This window comes from Nuphar pumila, chromosome 11, assembly GCF_984573655.1.
Source record: "Nuphar pumila chromosome 11, dmNupPumi1.hap1.1, whole genome shotgun sequence".
NCBI lineage: Eukaryota > Viridiplantae > Streptophyta > Magnoliopsida > Nymphaeales > Nymphaeaceae > Nuphar > Nuphar pumila.
The window spans coordinates 3,081,096-3,098,040 of NC_143259.1; the positions used below are offsets into that span (position 1 = coordinate 3,081,096).

The window sequence follows — 16,945 nt, forward strand, 5'->3', positions numbered from 1 at the left end:
ACTAAGACCTGCAATTTTTCAATGTAAAAATGATAAAAATATTATTTTACTGGGCATGGCCCGAGTATGGTTAATGTATTTCTTATTGGGTCTGGGTACGATTTCTCTTATGGTGGGTCTGATTAGACTCTGGTCTGGACCCAATACCGATCCGTTCAACACTGTTAATGCCCGACTACACTGTTACTCTGAACTCTGTCAAAACAAAATAACGACCCGACTACACTGTTACTGCCACAATCCACCTTGACAACGTGTCATTCTCAGAAAAAACAATACTTGCAAGCAATTTCAAATGACCAATAATCAGATTTCACCAATCTTATATTTTATGATCGCTGAACTAGTAAGGTTCTCTCCATTTGTCAGATAGATATGTTGATCAATATTAACTAAAAAGCAGAAAAAAGAGTTCATAACATAGTTAACTCTAATCAGGAAACAGAAAAGTTTATAACACAGAACTCTCATCACATACACTCTTCATGCAGTTTCACTTCTCTTTCATTCAAGGTGCACCCTTTTATTTGAATACCCATTTTCAAAGAAAAGCACAGACCAGAGACTCAGAGACACTCGCCCACCAACAACTCAAGCCAAAAGCCAACCACGTTGAAGGCCAATATTTTGCAACAGAACCCTCCCTCTTTATCATCATTGCCAACCTGCAATAAATTGTAAGAGGGGAGAAAAACATCTTTTTCCTGTAGCTATGCTGCAGAATGGTGGACAGGTGACATTAATTTCAATAAATTGGTCGTTAATTCGTCTCAAAAATTGCTCCTCCGCCTGGAACTCATGCTGGAACATAAGACTCAAGCATCAACTGAGTGCGGGATGGTGATGTAATTTCGACAATCAGATATGTAAACTTCCAGCTCTTATCAGTCTTGTCTTTGAACATCTCTGTATAGACTTTACCAGCTCCATGAGGACCTCGGATATAGAAGTTGACCTGTTTCACATGACCCAAACAAAATCAGGTTCTGAAAAAACTAAAGACCTGGCCTGAGGCTTGAGGAACGTTGATTTAAGTCACATTTATATGCACAGGTCCAGCCATCAAGAATTGAGTTGGTAAAAACATATGCAAGATGATTTTCATTTAGGATATGTCAAAAGCAAAAGAAACTCATGAAAGAAAAGGCCATGACTATACAAACAAAAACCAAGATACAAGTACCTCAATACGCTCAACACCATCTTCATCTGTCCATGTTTTATTTGGAATACGCTGTCGAGCAGCTCGATTCCTGCTTTCATGACCATAACCAGTGATTGGGGATCCAATTCTAACTCTAACCTGCCAGAGGTCATAACAGTTACAATCAAAAGAATAACCATTACAGTACAAACCGGTAACATATCAGGAGGCGTTACTACTGCAGAACTAAAAACTCAATGCACATGAAAGTGACAGAACAGCAAAGTCAGCTGTACCTGACTATCATTTTGAACCCTCTCCAAGGCCTTCCCAAAAATTTTGTACCTGGTTTACAAATTAAAACAAGAAATAAAGTTCCCATCAATTCCAAGTGAAATAATTTATACCACTTCCAAACAGCACATTAGAGATTTCATCTTGTTCACTGAACAAAGCATTAGCAAAACTGCTCCTCTTGAAACCATTCATGAAGCGGTCTTTCATAGTGCATTAATCTACAAATAGCATAAACAACTCAAATATCCTACAGTCCTACTCTTTGGGCTCAAAAATCAGCTCCTTGAAAACGGCATAGCCAGCAGCTCCTGCTACACCAAGTCCAGCAAGAATTACAAGGCTGTATGAGGCACCTTCTGTGAATGTCACTGGTTTCTCTGGGATGTTATATGTTGGAGCATCAAAGGGGTCCTCCACAGTAGATATGTCTTTCCTCTTCTGCGAAGACAAATGAATCCAAGTTCTAGTCATGGCATATGTCATAATTTAAGCTGAGAAGATTACTGCAATATGAGTTCAGAACTGAGCACAAGAGAGAACATACAATTCAAACCCAAAATTTGGTTAAACAACAGTCAAGAAAAATGAATTTTAGCAAAGAATAGAAAAGCATGAATAGAATACCGTTAAAAAACTTGTCAACTTCATGAATGACCACTTTTTAACAAGCAATGGTCAACTAGTTCTTTCCATTTTCTTTTCTTCCCCTCCTAAAAGAAAAAAATCTAGTGGGCATACTTATTCCAAATACATAAGGATGTAGCCGGACATGTATCTTGCTTTTAAAGCATGCTTCGTCAAGCAGCATTTATGTAACTGAGTTTGCATTAGTGATTATAAACTACGTTCATGCTTCAAACCAAGGTAAGCATCATATTGGTTTAAATCCCCGAAGTATGTTGCCAAAATATTCTCCTTTTTATTGAAGATTTGCTTCAACAATCAGGTTCTCCAGCACATGAAGGCCATCCAGCATTGCCATGCCTTGCTCCAAGGAGCACACCCTCTTGTAGACCAGCAGCCTAACACTAAATCATGCACCTTGCAGCATTGTGGTTGATTAAGATAATACTGCAAAAGCAATAGTTGGGGAGAGTAATATGTGCAACTGTCAAATGGGTATGGGTACGAGAGGGTATGACGCGGCAATTTCAAAAAATTAGGGTACGAGGACAGCTATATATATAAAGAAAGAGAGGGCTTGGATATGGATCTATATTAAGAACCATATCCAAGCCTACCTTATAAAAGGGGAAGGGCGTAGCACTTTGCCCTTTTCTTTCTTTCTTTCTCTCTCTCTCTCACCCTTTAGATGCAGCGAGAAGAAGAAGAAAATGAGGAGCGGAGGTAGGTTCTCTTTCTCACACTCTCTCTCTCATTTTTGCTCTCTCTCTCTCTACCTAGGGTGGGAAGGGAGAAGGTTTTGAGTCTCCCTCTCTCTCTCTTTCTTCCTCCTCTTTCTTTTTTCTTCTTCCTTCTCTTTCTTCTTCTTCCTCCTCTTCCTCCTCTTCCTTTTCTTCTTTTTCCTCCTCTTCCTTCTTATTCTTCTTCTTCCTCCCTGTCTTTTGCTTAAGAAACAAAAAAAAATGAAAAAGTTGGATTGGGTCAGGGTTGGACCCAACCCGACCCGGACCAGCACGTACCCGTGCTGCGTCCAGTAGCTGTATCTACATGGGTACGGCTGCCAATATGGCGTGTCTATGTGACAGAGATGTGCAAAAGAATGAGACCTAGAATAGATCACCTTCCTCTGCAAGCAAACTTCATCTGATCCAAGGAGTTTATAGTTGCAAATCAATATTGGAAAATGGGTTGTCAGCTATGAAAAGCAGCAAAACATATGCACATTACACAAAGAAAAGTAAACCTATTCTGACAAAGTCTGAATTGGATCAATTTTGCTACAATGAGAATTAAAAACCATCAACCATCATACGAACAAAAGGGAACCAGGACAACTTTTTCTACATCAAAATATACGAAAAATCACAAAAAGACTAAGATAATAGATGAAACATAGTGAGACCTTCACATGACTATCATACCCTTTCAAACTGCCAAGGTTCCAATGTAAAAGCAACTTCAGGGAATTAAAGTCGTTGATCATAAAGAGGTGTGAGTATGTTGATGCATTTTCACTCTCGGTGACTTCTTGTCACCTTTCTGTTGCAACTCCTCCATGAGTTATAACGAAAGTTTTTTTTTGAGCAGTCCAATGAATAGTAATAACATGATGAAGAAGAGTACATGAGGACTAAGGCAAAAGTAGAAAAAGAATAATAAGCTTCCAAATTTATCTAAAACTTTGGACAGAACAGGAATGCATCCAAGTATCAGACCTCTTCCATGTTTTGCCTTGAAGATTGTGAAGTTGAACTGGATGCAAGTGTCCGTGCAAAACAAGGAACCATCCAATACTCTCCCCGTATACCAAAACAATTTGATGTATGCCAAGTTGCAGGGGATAGCACATGTTTTGCTTGAGACAGTAAGCTTATGCCTGCCAGCACATATACTTGAAGATGTTATATAAAATCCAGAAACATTACATGAAAAAATGGGTGTCATGTACAAATATTGATATACTAAGGAATAGACAGGGAGACTCTAAACAATACATAATATCTAGAGAGGGAATTGCCAACATAATCAAACATAAAATGGCTAACCAGAAAAGAACCGATCATTTAGTTAATAACACATGTAAACCACAATTCTAAACCTTGCTGTTCAATTTTGTTTTGATTGATTGTTAAGGAAACTTTGCTTGGCTTGAGTTAGCCTCACACACACACACATATATTATAAAAGCAGAAGTAAAGGTAGTGTTCATCCAAAATTAATGCTTCATTACTTTTTCTAAATTGACATCTTTGCCATGTTTTATCACAATGTCATTAAAAATTTGTTTGCTCTTTTTTATATAGTTTCCGAAACAGGACTTATATGGCATCTTGTAACTTTTCAAAAACTCTTGAATTACCATATATAACTATCTCTCTCCTAAAATATCTCCATAAGTCACTCTCTCCTCAATGGCCATTAAAAAAATTTATGCATGGGGTTGGCCAGCCCCAGGTATAATGTTCTCAACAAAATGTGTTTGAAATACATACATTTTTTTGTGTTTATTCATCTTATTTATCGTAAAAATTTAACATAATCTACGTTCATCCATATGGATGGGCCATTATGGTTTAAGTTAAATATATATTAAGCCATATAAAAGGGTATCCTTTAGTTATTTAGTTGTATATAAAGTTATAATGTGTTTTAAACACATAAATATTTGTATATATTTATTTATTTGTTATAAAAAGATTAATATAGATATGATTTATCCAAGCCCGACCGCATGGACGGGCCATTAAATATCTAGTATATATAAAAGGGAGACTGAGCAAACAAAGGAAGGTGCAAAATCTATAACCAATGATGATCGATGATGCTAATGATCAAGTTTTTTATAGATCGGACTCTACATATTGGATTTTTATAATTTATTTAGTAAGCACCATATTCTAGATTATGATTTTTCGATATTTAGAAGCAATTTTTAAAGCGCTAAAAATCAACAGCCCACAATGCTTTGTATTGTATACTTGCAATGTAAAGTCTTTGTGTAAAACATATTTCTTACTAAATAAATTATAAAGAACAAATATATAAGGACCGATCGATGAAACACTCAAACATTAGAGAAGGGCAATCATCTAATAATCATTATTGTAGATTTTGGACCTTCCTTTGGTTGGACGGTCACCCTTCCATATATATATCTACACACAATCCATCTTTTCGCTCTAACTAGCTTTCAACATTTCTCTCTAAAGGGAGTTTAGTGCTCCTCCCCTCTTTGTTTTCGGAATGGCGTGTGTAGCTGGCTCATCACTTCAGCAAAGTCATTTAAATCGGAAATCGTCTCATTCCTCTAAAGTGTACCTTCATTTAGAAGGAAAAACAAATACAGACGTGGTATCCTACGCCACTTCCCCCATCTACGCTCGACTGTCTTTGAGTGAGGAACCATCACAAAAGGAAGAAATTGCCTCTTTCTTTCTCTAAGGGTTGGCGGGCGCCAATGAGCCACCCAAGAGAAAAGGGAAAGATGCGGAATCAAAGAGGTTGGTTGAAAGGTAAGGATAGCGTGATTGGAGCCTCTTTCCTTGGTGGCATCTATAGCGAAGAAGACCTGACCGAACGAGCGTCGGCCGCACTAGGCAGCAGTCAACCACCTTTTTTTTGGCTTTTTTACTGTCAAGACCACACACACACACCCGCCCCAAGCCTTACATTAGGTTATGAAGGCTCCAAAGGATAGGCTCCCCTCTCCTCTTTTTTCTTCGGCGAAGAGTGGGGCATTGAAGGGCCCTTGATGCCTTTGCAAAGATGTCGACCGGGAGTTCCGAAAAGGGCTAGATGCTAAACCAGCTTCGGCGAAAGAGCTTCTAGTTCTCCATTAACTATCAAAAAGAGGATGAAAAAACACCTATATATATATAGAGAGAGAGAGAGAAGGGAGTAGCTGCCTACGGCAGCCTACTCACTATTGAAAGTTTATGTAATATAGTGCATCATAAAGGCATGTAAAGTAACCTATTAAACTAATATGTTCATACCCTATAAAAAAGGGGTATAGTAGACATTTTAGTCTTTTTACTTTTTGAAGTCTCAAGGGGGTTGACCCCTTTATTTGTAAAGGTCTCTCTTTTACGATATGGATTGAATATAATATTTTTGTTCTCTCCTCTAACCCTAACCTCTCTCTCTCTACTGTGTAATTTCAACATGGTATCAAAGCCTAATGCAAGCTTTTAGAAGATCGTGGGAGTGAAGACCAGAGGTAGGGACTCCAACTTGGTCATCAATATTCTATCTTGGGAAGCATGCTGCTGACGTCAGCATTGGGTTCACGAGTGCCAGATGCATCTCCCTTGAGGTAACCTTTAGATTGATCTTGATTTTAGAAGCTGACCCAAACAAGAATCAGGTTATTTGGTGGAAATTTGAAATTTCTATGATTTTTTCAAGTATTTCTGAAAAACACACCTAGAAGGGTCCAGATTTGGGGATTTTGTTGATTGTGAGCAAATCAGTGGTTTTGGATCCTCTGGACTGTAATCAGGTTGTTTTGACCCTAGAAGACTTTTAGAAGTGGCCTGGTGACCTAATGTGGCGATTTGGGGCAGATTCATAGTGATTTTGATGTTCCTCTTTGTAGCAATAACCCTGTTATTGTGTTTTTGATTTCTTTTGGCCTAACTGATGGTTTTGTATCACTTAAAAAGGGTGAAACCAGGTTGTTTTCACCCTAGGAAGCTGAAAGAAGTGGTATGGTGGCTTGATGTGATTTGGAGGAGGTGTGTCATCTTTTGGTGTGTGTGTGTGTGTGTGTGTGTCTGCTGTGACTGGACTTTTTATCACAACACACCTGTATTTGTGGTGGCTGCAAGGCATATCATGCAGTTTGGTTGGGTTTTGGTGTTTGTTGAAGTGTTTCCAATGCTTCTAGTAGTGAAATTAGCAGTAGAGACACTGTTTGGTTGTTGTAGTTGGACATATTTTGCAGCATAGTTAAATTTGTAAACCACATTGTGTAGATTTGGTCAGGCTTTGGTGCTACCAGAGTGGTTTTGTTTTGTTTTTGGTACTCATTCTTGCTTGATAGGGGCAGTCTGCGAGGTTCTTGGAGGAAATAACTGTTTGCACATTGGAATTTGTGTTGTTGTAGTGTTGTATTCTCTATCTTGGACCTTGGTTTGTTGTAGTTGTTCAGTGCAGCTACATAGTATTGTCCAGTTGAAGGTGTGTGAACTATGGAGAAAGAGGGAATTCAAATTATTCCAGTAAAGTTGAATGGAAGAGGAGGATGAGGAGAAATGAAATTTGGTGGAAGAGGTAACCTTAGTTTTGTTTAGTATCACTATCGCAAGGGCTTTGGTCATATGAAAAATTACTGTCACATTCTCAAGAAAAAGAGAGGTGGTGCATATGCAGCTTCCACTGAGGGTGAGGGCGTAATGCCCAAGGATAGGCAGTTAGTTGGTTCTTCATCAGTTGGTGGTGAAGAGATGGGTAGTGGGCAACTTTAGAGATTGGAACATATTCAGTAGGAGATTCAGAATCAGATCTGGCAAATACAACTTCTTACTCATACAACCATTGGCCCTTCTTTCTCTGTCACTTCTGCCTCATTCTCTGGTTCTACTTTCTCAGGTATCTCAGGTCCCTGCAGTGACATCTTTTGTATTGAAGATGGTTCGTCTATGTATGTTTTCAAAATAGGTTCAATTACTTGTGATTCTTATCTTGGTAGTAAATTCAATCTTTCTCAAGTTTATCATGTTTCATCCCTTTTTATGAATCTTATTTTTGTGGGTCAAATTACCAAACTTAACTGTAATATTATTTTCTCCTTTGTTGGTTGTGTTGTGCAGGATCAGTTGTCAGGAAAGAAGATTGGGATTGGTCATAGAAAAGGATATATGTATTGTTTAGATTGGATTGACATGAGGAAGCAGAATGAAGTTGGAACCGAATATGGAGCTTTAATTTTGGATGAGTCTGTTTTGTGACACCAGAGACTGGAACATATTTCTAGCTCTAGATTGCAACGTTTAGTGTCCTCGAAAAGTTTTGGAAAATCCAAGCTAGTTGTGTCAAATCATGTTTTGCTAGTTGACAGATATATGGACAAATTATCTCTTAAAGCTATCAAATGGTGCTTTCTTGGTTTTGTTGAGGGTCAAAAAGAATATATAAGTGCTATGATCCGATTGGAAATAGCATGGGTATCCAGGCATGTGGTTTTTCAGGAGAATGTGCTATACTTTAGTCAGTATAGAGAAAAGTTGAAAAATGAGACTAGCCTATCCTTTTTTTTCTCTTTAAAGAAATGGAAGGTGGGAAAGAAAGGATGAAGAGTCAAAGGAAGCAAGTTCTAGCTAGAGAAGATAAGTTTGGTCAGACCTATTCAAGGAGATGTGAAGATGTAATTGAAATTCTATTTTTTTATCAAGTGGAAGAGCAGGGAAGTGAAGAGGCCAATCTTGATCCCATTCTCATGACAACTGAATCGGGACATCAACAACAAAGCTTAGAGTTACTATCATCTTTTTCCACGTCTTCTCAAGTACGTAAAAGTTTAAGACCTTCTATACTTTTGTCTCGTTTTGTTTCTTATGAGTTATTTAGTCCTCATTATCATGCTTTCCTAGCCTTAATTCATTCCTATGTTGAGCAAGAGTCCTATGCAGAGGCAGCAAAAAAGAAGTGGCAGAGAGTCATGGTTTATGATATAAATGCATTTGAAAGAATGCAGGCATGGGAACTAGTAAAACCTCCTCCAAAGAAAAATATCATTGGCAACAAATGGGTGTACAAACTAAAGATAAAGGCAGATGAGTCACTCGAGAGTTATAAAGCCAGATTGGTAGCAAGGGGTACAATCAACGTTTTGGCATTGATTTTGCAGAAACCTTTACTCATGTGGCTCATATGACCATAATTCGTACACTACTAGCAGTAGCTGCCATGCAACAACGGGATCTTTGGCAGTTAGATGTCAAGAATGCATTCTTGAATGAGGATTTACAAGAAGAAGTATACATGAAATTATCACAAGGATAATTAGATCCAGAAGACAGAGTGTGCAGGCTTCTCAGAGCTCTATATGGTCTCAAATAAGCATCTCGGGCTTGGTTTGATAAGTTAAGTTCAGTAGTGAGGTTACTTGTCATGATCCTGCTTTGTTTGTGTCTTTCTCTGCTTTTGAAAGATATATATTGCTTCTTTACTGAAGATGATATAAAGATGACTGCAGAGATCAAAAAGAAGTTGGCCAATATGTTTGGAATGAAAGACTTTGGGCGTTTGAAATATTTTCTTGGGCTTGAGATAGCTCTACTCTCCTAGGGGACTATACTTGTCCCAACATAAATATGCTATATATTTGGTTGTGAAAGCGAGGTTGACAGATGACTTCAAATAAGTAAATTCCCCCATGGAGGCAAACTTGAAGATAAGGGTAACTGATGGTGTTGAGTTAGAGGATCCTGTAGTATACAAACAGTTGGTTGGGAGCCTTATATATTTGACTATATTCAAACTAAATATAACTTATACAGTTCATGTAGTGAGTCAATTTATGAGTGCTCCTAGATCAGTTCACTTGGCAGTCGTACTCAAGATTATCTGGTATATCAAAGACTCTATGCACTATGACATGTTTTTCTCGTCTTTGTCTGATAAAGAGCTGAGAGCCTTCTATGATGCTGACTTTGGAGGCTCCACTAGAGATCGACTTTCTACTATAAGGTTTTATGTTTTCCTTGGAAGCTCCCAAATCTCATGGAAGAGCAAGAAACAATAAAGAGTTGCATTGTCCACTGCAGAAGTTGAATACAGAGCAATGACTCAAGTTGTGGCTTGGATTATTTGGATTTGATGGTTATTAAAGGAATTGTGATAATATGAGTGTTATTCATATTACAAAGAATCTAGAGTTTCATGAGCGAACTAAGCACATTAAAATAGATTGTCATTATACAAGAAGGGCTCATGAAGATGGGGTTATAGCTTTGGAGCATGTCAAATCAAAGAATCAAATTGCATGTGTTTACAAAAAGTCTTTCTCCTTTGTATTTCAGTTCTTTCCTTTTCAAACTTGGAATGATTCCTTTACATCCTTCCAAGTTTGATGGAGAGTATTGAAAGTTTGTGTAATACAATGTATCATAAAGGTATGTAAAGTAACCTATTAGACTAATATGTGCATACCTTATAAAGAAGGGGTATACTAGACATTTTAGTCTTTTTACTTTTTGAAGTCTCAAGGGGGTCGACCCCTTTATTTGTAAAGGTATCTCTTTCACGATATGGATTGAGTAGAATATTTGTGTTCCCTTCTCTAACCCTAACCTCTCTATCTCTCTACTTTCTTTGTGTAATTTCAACACCCACCAGGGTTGTCCATCACTGATGATGGACAGCCAAGAATGCACAGCGCATATCCCATGTATAAAAGTCCATTTCACAGATTGAGATGTATATCACCAGCATTGTCATTGCTCATAAATTCCATCTTCAATGCATGTTCCACCAGAAACATCCACAGCATCAACCACACAATAGAGGCTTTCCCTAAAGTTTGCCACTATATAATCCCCATGTTGCACATCCATCATATGTGTTGGATCCAGAAGTTCATATCTTTGAGGATTTATCCCTTGTGATCAACAACTCTTATCGGACTAAGGGTATTACATTAAATAAACTCACGCATATGCTTAATGCTTAATAATCAGTGGAAAAGAAGAAAGACTTTTCAGTCGCTTCTAAAGTTCAATACCATCTCCTTTTCTCTGTGCTACTTTTTCATAAAAAAACTCTTGTACTCCTCATAACATATAAAGTAGAAATCCAGCAAAGATTTCTTAATCCAACATGGAGACGGCTATAAGCGGTTTGTCTTAACCTGAAAATTCAAGTAGCTAACAAGTGATGTTACAATATGTTACATCTACCAAAAAGGAAAAAAAAAAGAATTCTAAAGAACGCAAATACAGCTGAACTATGAATAAGTGGTAGCACTCAGCAGGCACCTGGAGTTAACATATATAGCAACCAATCACCGCTGACTGCTTGGAGTCCCCCAGTACATTGTAGCATGACATGCTACTCTACTGATCCAACACTGATAAATATTTTTTCCAATTAATGTGTTTTGACAATTTACTGTTAGTCGTTTAGTGATTGACATGGCATCAAAATGGTAAACAGAAATGGATGGATGAATACATATTAACAAGTGATATGAAGACAGATCTATAGATATCTTCTTTTTTAGAAGATGGATCTGGAGAAACCAATTTGATTAATAGACAATGTGTAATTACTTTATACTAAGTTTGCCCAATAAAACTCTTGAATAATTGGAACACATTATGGTAGTTTCTCTATTTATATACATCACCCTGCGATCAAAGGACAGTATTCATCACGTGAACATTACGACCCATGAATTTATGAAGATGGAAACAAATGAACAACAATATTAGGTATATATACATGTGTGTGTGTGTGTGTGTTTGAGCATTTAATTTGGAAGAAAAAAATATAAACACAATCCCAATGTATATAAAGTCTATGTTACTATGGAGACACTTATAGACAGCATTACCATCACTTGTAAATTTCATCTTCAATGCCTCGTGAAGCTGCTAAATTCTCTGCATGAATTAGTCATGCAACAGAGACGCTCCCTATAAGTTTGTCATTATATGAACAATCACACTGATAACAGCCGCATGTGCTGGTTATACTCTCAGGTTCATACGTATATGTGTGTGTATAAAGAGGCAAGGCCTTCCAACCTCTCCTCAAGTTGCATTACATTTCCTTTAGCCTATCCTACTTTAAGAAAAACTAGTATACCCCTCATATCAGCAATTTGGAAAGCTAGAATAACTTTCCTGATCTAACATGGAGCCAGCCATAGATGGTGAAGCTCCGGAACTTCATTTAGTTGACAACTGACAAATAACAATGCTGTCTTTTGTTACACATACAAAATGAAACATTCCCAACCGACCCCATCATTGCAGTTGAACCATAAAGCATGGAAGCATGCACCTAGTGCTAATGTATATAGCAACCAAATATCCAAGACTGACTGAATCCTCTGCTATCTTATAACATGAAATGATATTCTAAGATCATTTCAACAATTCATTTTTAGTTGCTTCATGTTTAACATGGAAGCAAGAACAAACAGGGTTGGATGGATGTACAATGTCATCAATTGTTGATTAGTAACCAATGCCGTGACTGCTTAAAACTAGGCATCCTATACCCCACAAAACTAATGAATCACATCATGCTAGTCTTCCTATCCAATGTTCAACACCTACCCAAAGGACATTGTTCACCACATGTAAACTTTATGGCCCACAAGTTTTACATAGACAGCAAGCATAAAATATTTGGCACCAATTCTGACCCTAGGCATGTAACCAGGGGAAAATGAATTGCACCATGATAAATTGAGGCCTGGACATGCATGGTGATGAACAGACTCCAAAAATTATGTGTGAGTTAGGAAATTGGGAATTTGGGGTATTATCCTTCCCATGTGATACTACCTTCTCTTAATCTAGGAACTAATGATGACAGTGTTATCTTTAGATATAACTGCAACTGATGTAATGATATAATGCCTAGTTTTTACACTTCTCAGGAATCACAACCAACAAACTTCTCCTTCATTGATCCACTTCCACTCATCTCATGTGGAATCTTCAGAAGTTACGTAACCAGTCATAAAGGAAACCCAATTTCCCAAACAATAACCACCATGTCCCATCTCCAGTTTAATCTGACGTTCTTCTTAAATCTGGTTTTGCTTTTTAATCCTTTTCTGTCTCAAAACATAGTGGCTCCACACTAAATTATCTTATTTGATTGGCAAATAACAGGAGAACGATGGCGTTGATGTGTTATAGCAAGAAATTATCAGCAAGAACATTGGCCATCAGGTACACATACCGACTAGATGCCATGTTTAATGTGGACAAGATATTTCAATTGATAATCAGTGGAAATCATGGCTCATGCATGGCTATAAGATACAATACATATATAAAGAGACAATGCATGTGAATAAAAAAGAAGCAGCAGAAGAGCAGCTAATAGATGTTAATGAAATATAATTTCCTCACAAAAACAATAGGATTCAAGGAAGACAAAACTGTGTAACCCAATGTCACAAAAAAAATCTCAGCGTTCCCTAAATGGAAACAGTGGCATGACTAACCATTCCCTGTGGCCGAAACCTGCATGAGAACAACAAAAGGAATCAGATTTCTGGACGGCGCTAAAAATGCAAAGGTAATGGATACGAATTCACAGTCACAGCCCACCTTTCTCCAACAGCTGCCACCCATATCAAATCGGACCGCACTACCGGCATTGACTGTTACCTGCAACCCCAATTGCAGCAGAATATCCATTACCAATAACCAAATTCCTACTTATTTTAACCATCATAAACAATCACATGAGAATAATCACACCCACAACACAGAAACCATCTGTTTCAAATTCACAAAACATAAAGAGGGGGAAAAAACTGAGAACCATCAACCGTTGGATCATGAAATCACCTTTCCTGCATCAACCTGATCCCCTGCGGGCAATACAGACTGCTTGAGCACCGACCCAATCGAACCCACATCCGCATAAGACCTCTCCTGCAGCAACCCAAGTGGGGAACACAGCCTCCCCAATGAACGAGATCGAAGCAGGCTTGGGGGACCGCTCCTAACCAAACCCCACAATTCTCCCGTTCTATGCTTAACTTGGTGCATATTCACCAACACCAACAAACCAAAATTTCAATCCCTTCTACTCCTTTAACAGAATCAAAACCTGAATCAATCACAACACATATATAATACATAGCATCAAGAATACTAAGAACAGATACTAAAACCCCAGTCAACAAAAAGTGGGAGCACCAACAAAACTGAAACAATGTAAGAAACCCATGCTTACATTGGCTCAATAGAATCGATTATGCCTTTCGGAATTGATGGAAAACCACCCCACTCACTCTTCTTCAGTTCTTTGCCAGAATCGAAACCCTGGGAAAGAAACGGGAAAAGGCCGTCTTTACCCGGTCGCTCCTTTTTGTATTTGGAACCGAGTCGGCGTCGTTTCACCCTTCCACGTATCTACCGTCCATTTCAGAGATGAATGGTGGATATGTAAGCCAACGTCCGGCCTCTATGTTGGATATCTGGAGATCCAGAAAATGATCGGGTCGGATTCAGCTTTGGGATTTTACATGAGAACCTTGCAGGATCCGACTCTGTATAATGTAAATTTGGATCCATTTAGGAAATAAAATTAAACTGATCTGGGTTTGGTTTTCTCTAGTCCGCTCGAGTAGGAACGTGCGGCATGGGATTATACCTTACTTGAACCCAACCCGTTTTGATCCCTACATTCTTTGTTAATTGGGTACATGGATGAAGACGATGGATCGAACCCCGTTGGCGCTCAAGTGTGTGCTTAGATTTTATAGGTGAGCCGCTTAAAGCGGAGAGCAGATCAGGTTATCTGCCAAATCACTTGGGGTTACGGTGAGATGACACAATGGACGGTGAAGATGTTAACTCACTCTCTTAAAGTGATCTGACGGATCACCTGATCTGTTTTCCTTAACCCCACTCAGGGTTTATCTCGCCACATTTAGGGATGGCAGTGGACGGGGAGAACGGGCCTGTCTCGCTCGCCTTATTTGGATCGGGGATGGAGGATATGAAATAGGGATGGAGGTTAAAATCAAAACTCGTGCAGGGATGGACTTACCCTTTCCTCTACCCCGCCCCATCCCCCCCTTGCCCCACCCCACCACGTCCTCAATCCTTCTTTAAGAATGACAATGGATAGAGGGAAAACAGGGTCTCACCACGCCTCACCCCGCTTAGACCGAGAATGGAGGTTAAAATCAAAACCCATGTAGGGATGAAGGCGGGGATGGAGGGTAGGATTTTGAGACGGGGCAGGGATGGAGACCTTGTCCCACACCTTGATCTACTGCCATCCCTAACCACATTGTGTTTTTTTTGTTTTTAGTAGCTATAGATATGTCAAAGATTTTATCATATAAGGAACTCGTTCCAACTCGTAAAATGTGAGGTAAGGCAAACACAAGAAGAGGTGCTTGGCTTGGCCCAATTCACGCAAGCTTGTTAAGCACTATAAATATATTTTATGTTACATAATATAGTGTAAAAATAAATAGTGAAAGTGTTTGGATTGGAATCAATAGCTTTTCAGTTCAAATTCTATTGCTCCATGCTTTGAAGCCGTGTATTTATTGTGTAAAGGTTGAGCTTGGTTCAATAGGTATGGAGTTCGAATTATGTTATTATTACTATTATTGTAAATTAGCCAGCTTGGATTTGGTTTCTTTAGTTCTATCTCCACATAAACTCGTCTCAGTTGGACTTGCCACAAAAAGAGAGAGGAACTTTTAGCATTTTTTTTGGATAATCCAAGGGCGAAAAAATATCACCGATCCAACACATTGTTTGGTCATAATTTATTGACCCAAACCCAAACTGGACTTAATCGGATTTGGATAGAGATCCAACTTTAATTTAGATTAGGTCAATACTAGACCCAACACAATTTCGGATCTGAATCAAGTTTAAACCATACGTATAACCCTCAAAACCTGACTCAGTATCTTACCTATCAAATTTCATTCGTGACTTAGCTTTGATGTGGTGAACTGACTTGCACCCGGTAGGTCCAATTGAGACATGGAACAAAATGCAATGGATTATTGAGACCAAGTTTGTCCCTCTCAGCAAGTCTAACTAAGGTGTCATGCTACGATATGGTTCGAAGTCCATGGTTCTCCTCTAATGTTAAACCGAAGATTGAAACTTTAAAATATAGTGCGTCTTCATACAGTACTCATATTTACTTGTTGATAAATAAACTAATTGTGTTTTCTTTTATTCTTTTGGATAATTCATAGAACAAGATCTTTATGCACCCCTAATCACTAACCCTTGTATGAATGGCTAAGGACCCAATAAATCCAATATTGATTCCTTACAACGTGTCAATTGTACAAATAAGTTCACAGTGATTATGATGAATATGTTGAAAGCTAGCAGTTTGTCCTGTCACTAAGACCCAAGTAACTCTATTTTTACCCATGAACTATTTGTGTCAATTGATAAGTTCAATCCAAGACTTGAGATAAAGAGTGTGATCCATAAGTTGTTAAAAGAGTTGAATTTACCCAAATTATTAACATGTATGAAGTCCTTGACTGGCAGGAAGCAGTTAGTGAACGACACCTTGTGTTGGGACGTTGCAAGTTCGAACCCCAAATAGTATGGTTGTATAACGGGTACGGGTCTGCCTAACCCTAGCTTTCTCTATAAAAAAAAAAGAGGGTTTTTTTTTTCTCTCTCCTTCTTTTTGGTTTAATAGGACGTGGAGAACTCCGAACATAATTATCAAAGAGGAGTCTTTTGCGCTTGATTTGCTCCTGGGCCCTATTGAAATTAGACTATGCAAGCGGTGGAGACTGATCTGAAAGACATGGTTGCTTATTACTTGGTGGTTTGTTTGGATGACATGCAAGGATGCTATTTTCTGTCAAATTTCGGTCATAAAATCCTGGTTGATGTATATGCGATTTTAGGTATGCATCTTAGAGACCTCTCCTTTCATTTGAACAATGTTCACTGAACGGTGGTTTCTTCTAATCCAACGGATCTTGGTTGAGCTTGCTTTGTTGTTTGTTGCTACTTGTGTGTAGTTTCTTTTTCTTTAGCTTTTTTTTTTCTATATTTTAGTTTTGTTTTATATTTTGTTAGGTTCATGGGTTCAACATTTTGTTGAGTATTAATGTTGATCTTCTTTCGGCTCTCTCTCTCTCTCCTTCTGTTTGGTTTGATTTCGGCGACCTTCCGGCGA

General features: G+C 38.3%; 1 protein-coding gene across 2 annotated transcripts; it reads right to left on the reverse strand.

Annotated features, from left to right (window-relative positions):
• Positions 1 to 313: 313 nt before the first annotated feature.
• LOC149821644 (putative mitochondrial import inner membrane translocase subunit TIM21) lies at positions 314 to 14,106 on the reverse strand. Of its 2 annotated transcripts, none has more exons than XM_089980711.1 (9): positions 13,994 to 14,106; positions 13,603 to 13,867; positions 13,360 to 13,419; positions 13,254 to 13,272; positions 3,781 to 3,941; positions 1,701 to 1,879; positions 1,441 to 1,489; positions 1,184 to 1,303; positions 314 to 955 (listed from the first exon to the last, which is right to left on the reverse strand). In XM_089980711.1, exons 2-9 carry the CDS (start codon positions 13,804 to 13,806, stop codon positions 797 to 799), a joined length of 951 nt encoding a protein of 316 aa, XP_089836837.1. In that variant the 5' UTR covers positions 13,807 to 13,867; positions 13,994 to 14,106; the 3' UTR covers positions 314 to 796. The 2 variants fall into 2 exon arrangements, with proteins under 2 accessions (XP_089836837.1, XP_089836838.1); XM_089980712.1 differs by having other exon boundaries at positions 13,603 to 13,849; positions 13,994 to 14,071.
• Between the last annotated feature and the right edge of the window lie 2,839 nt (positions 14,107 to 16,945).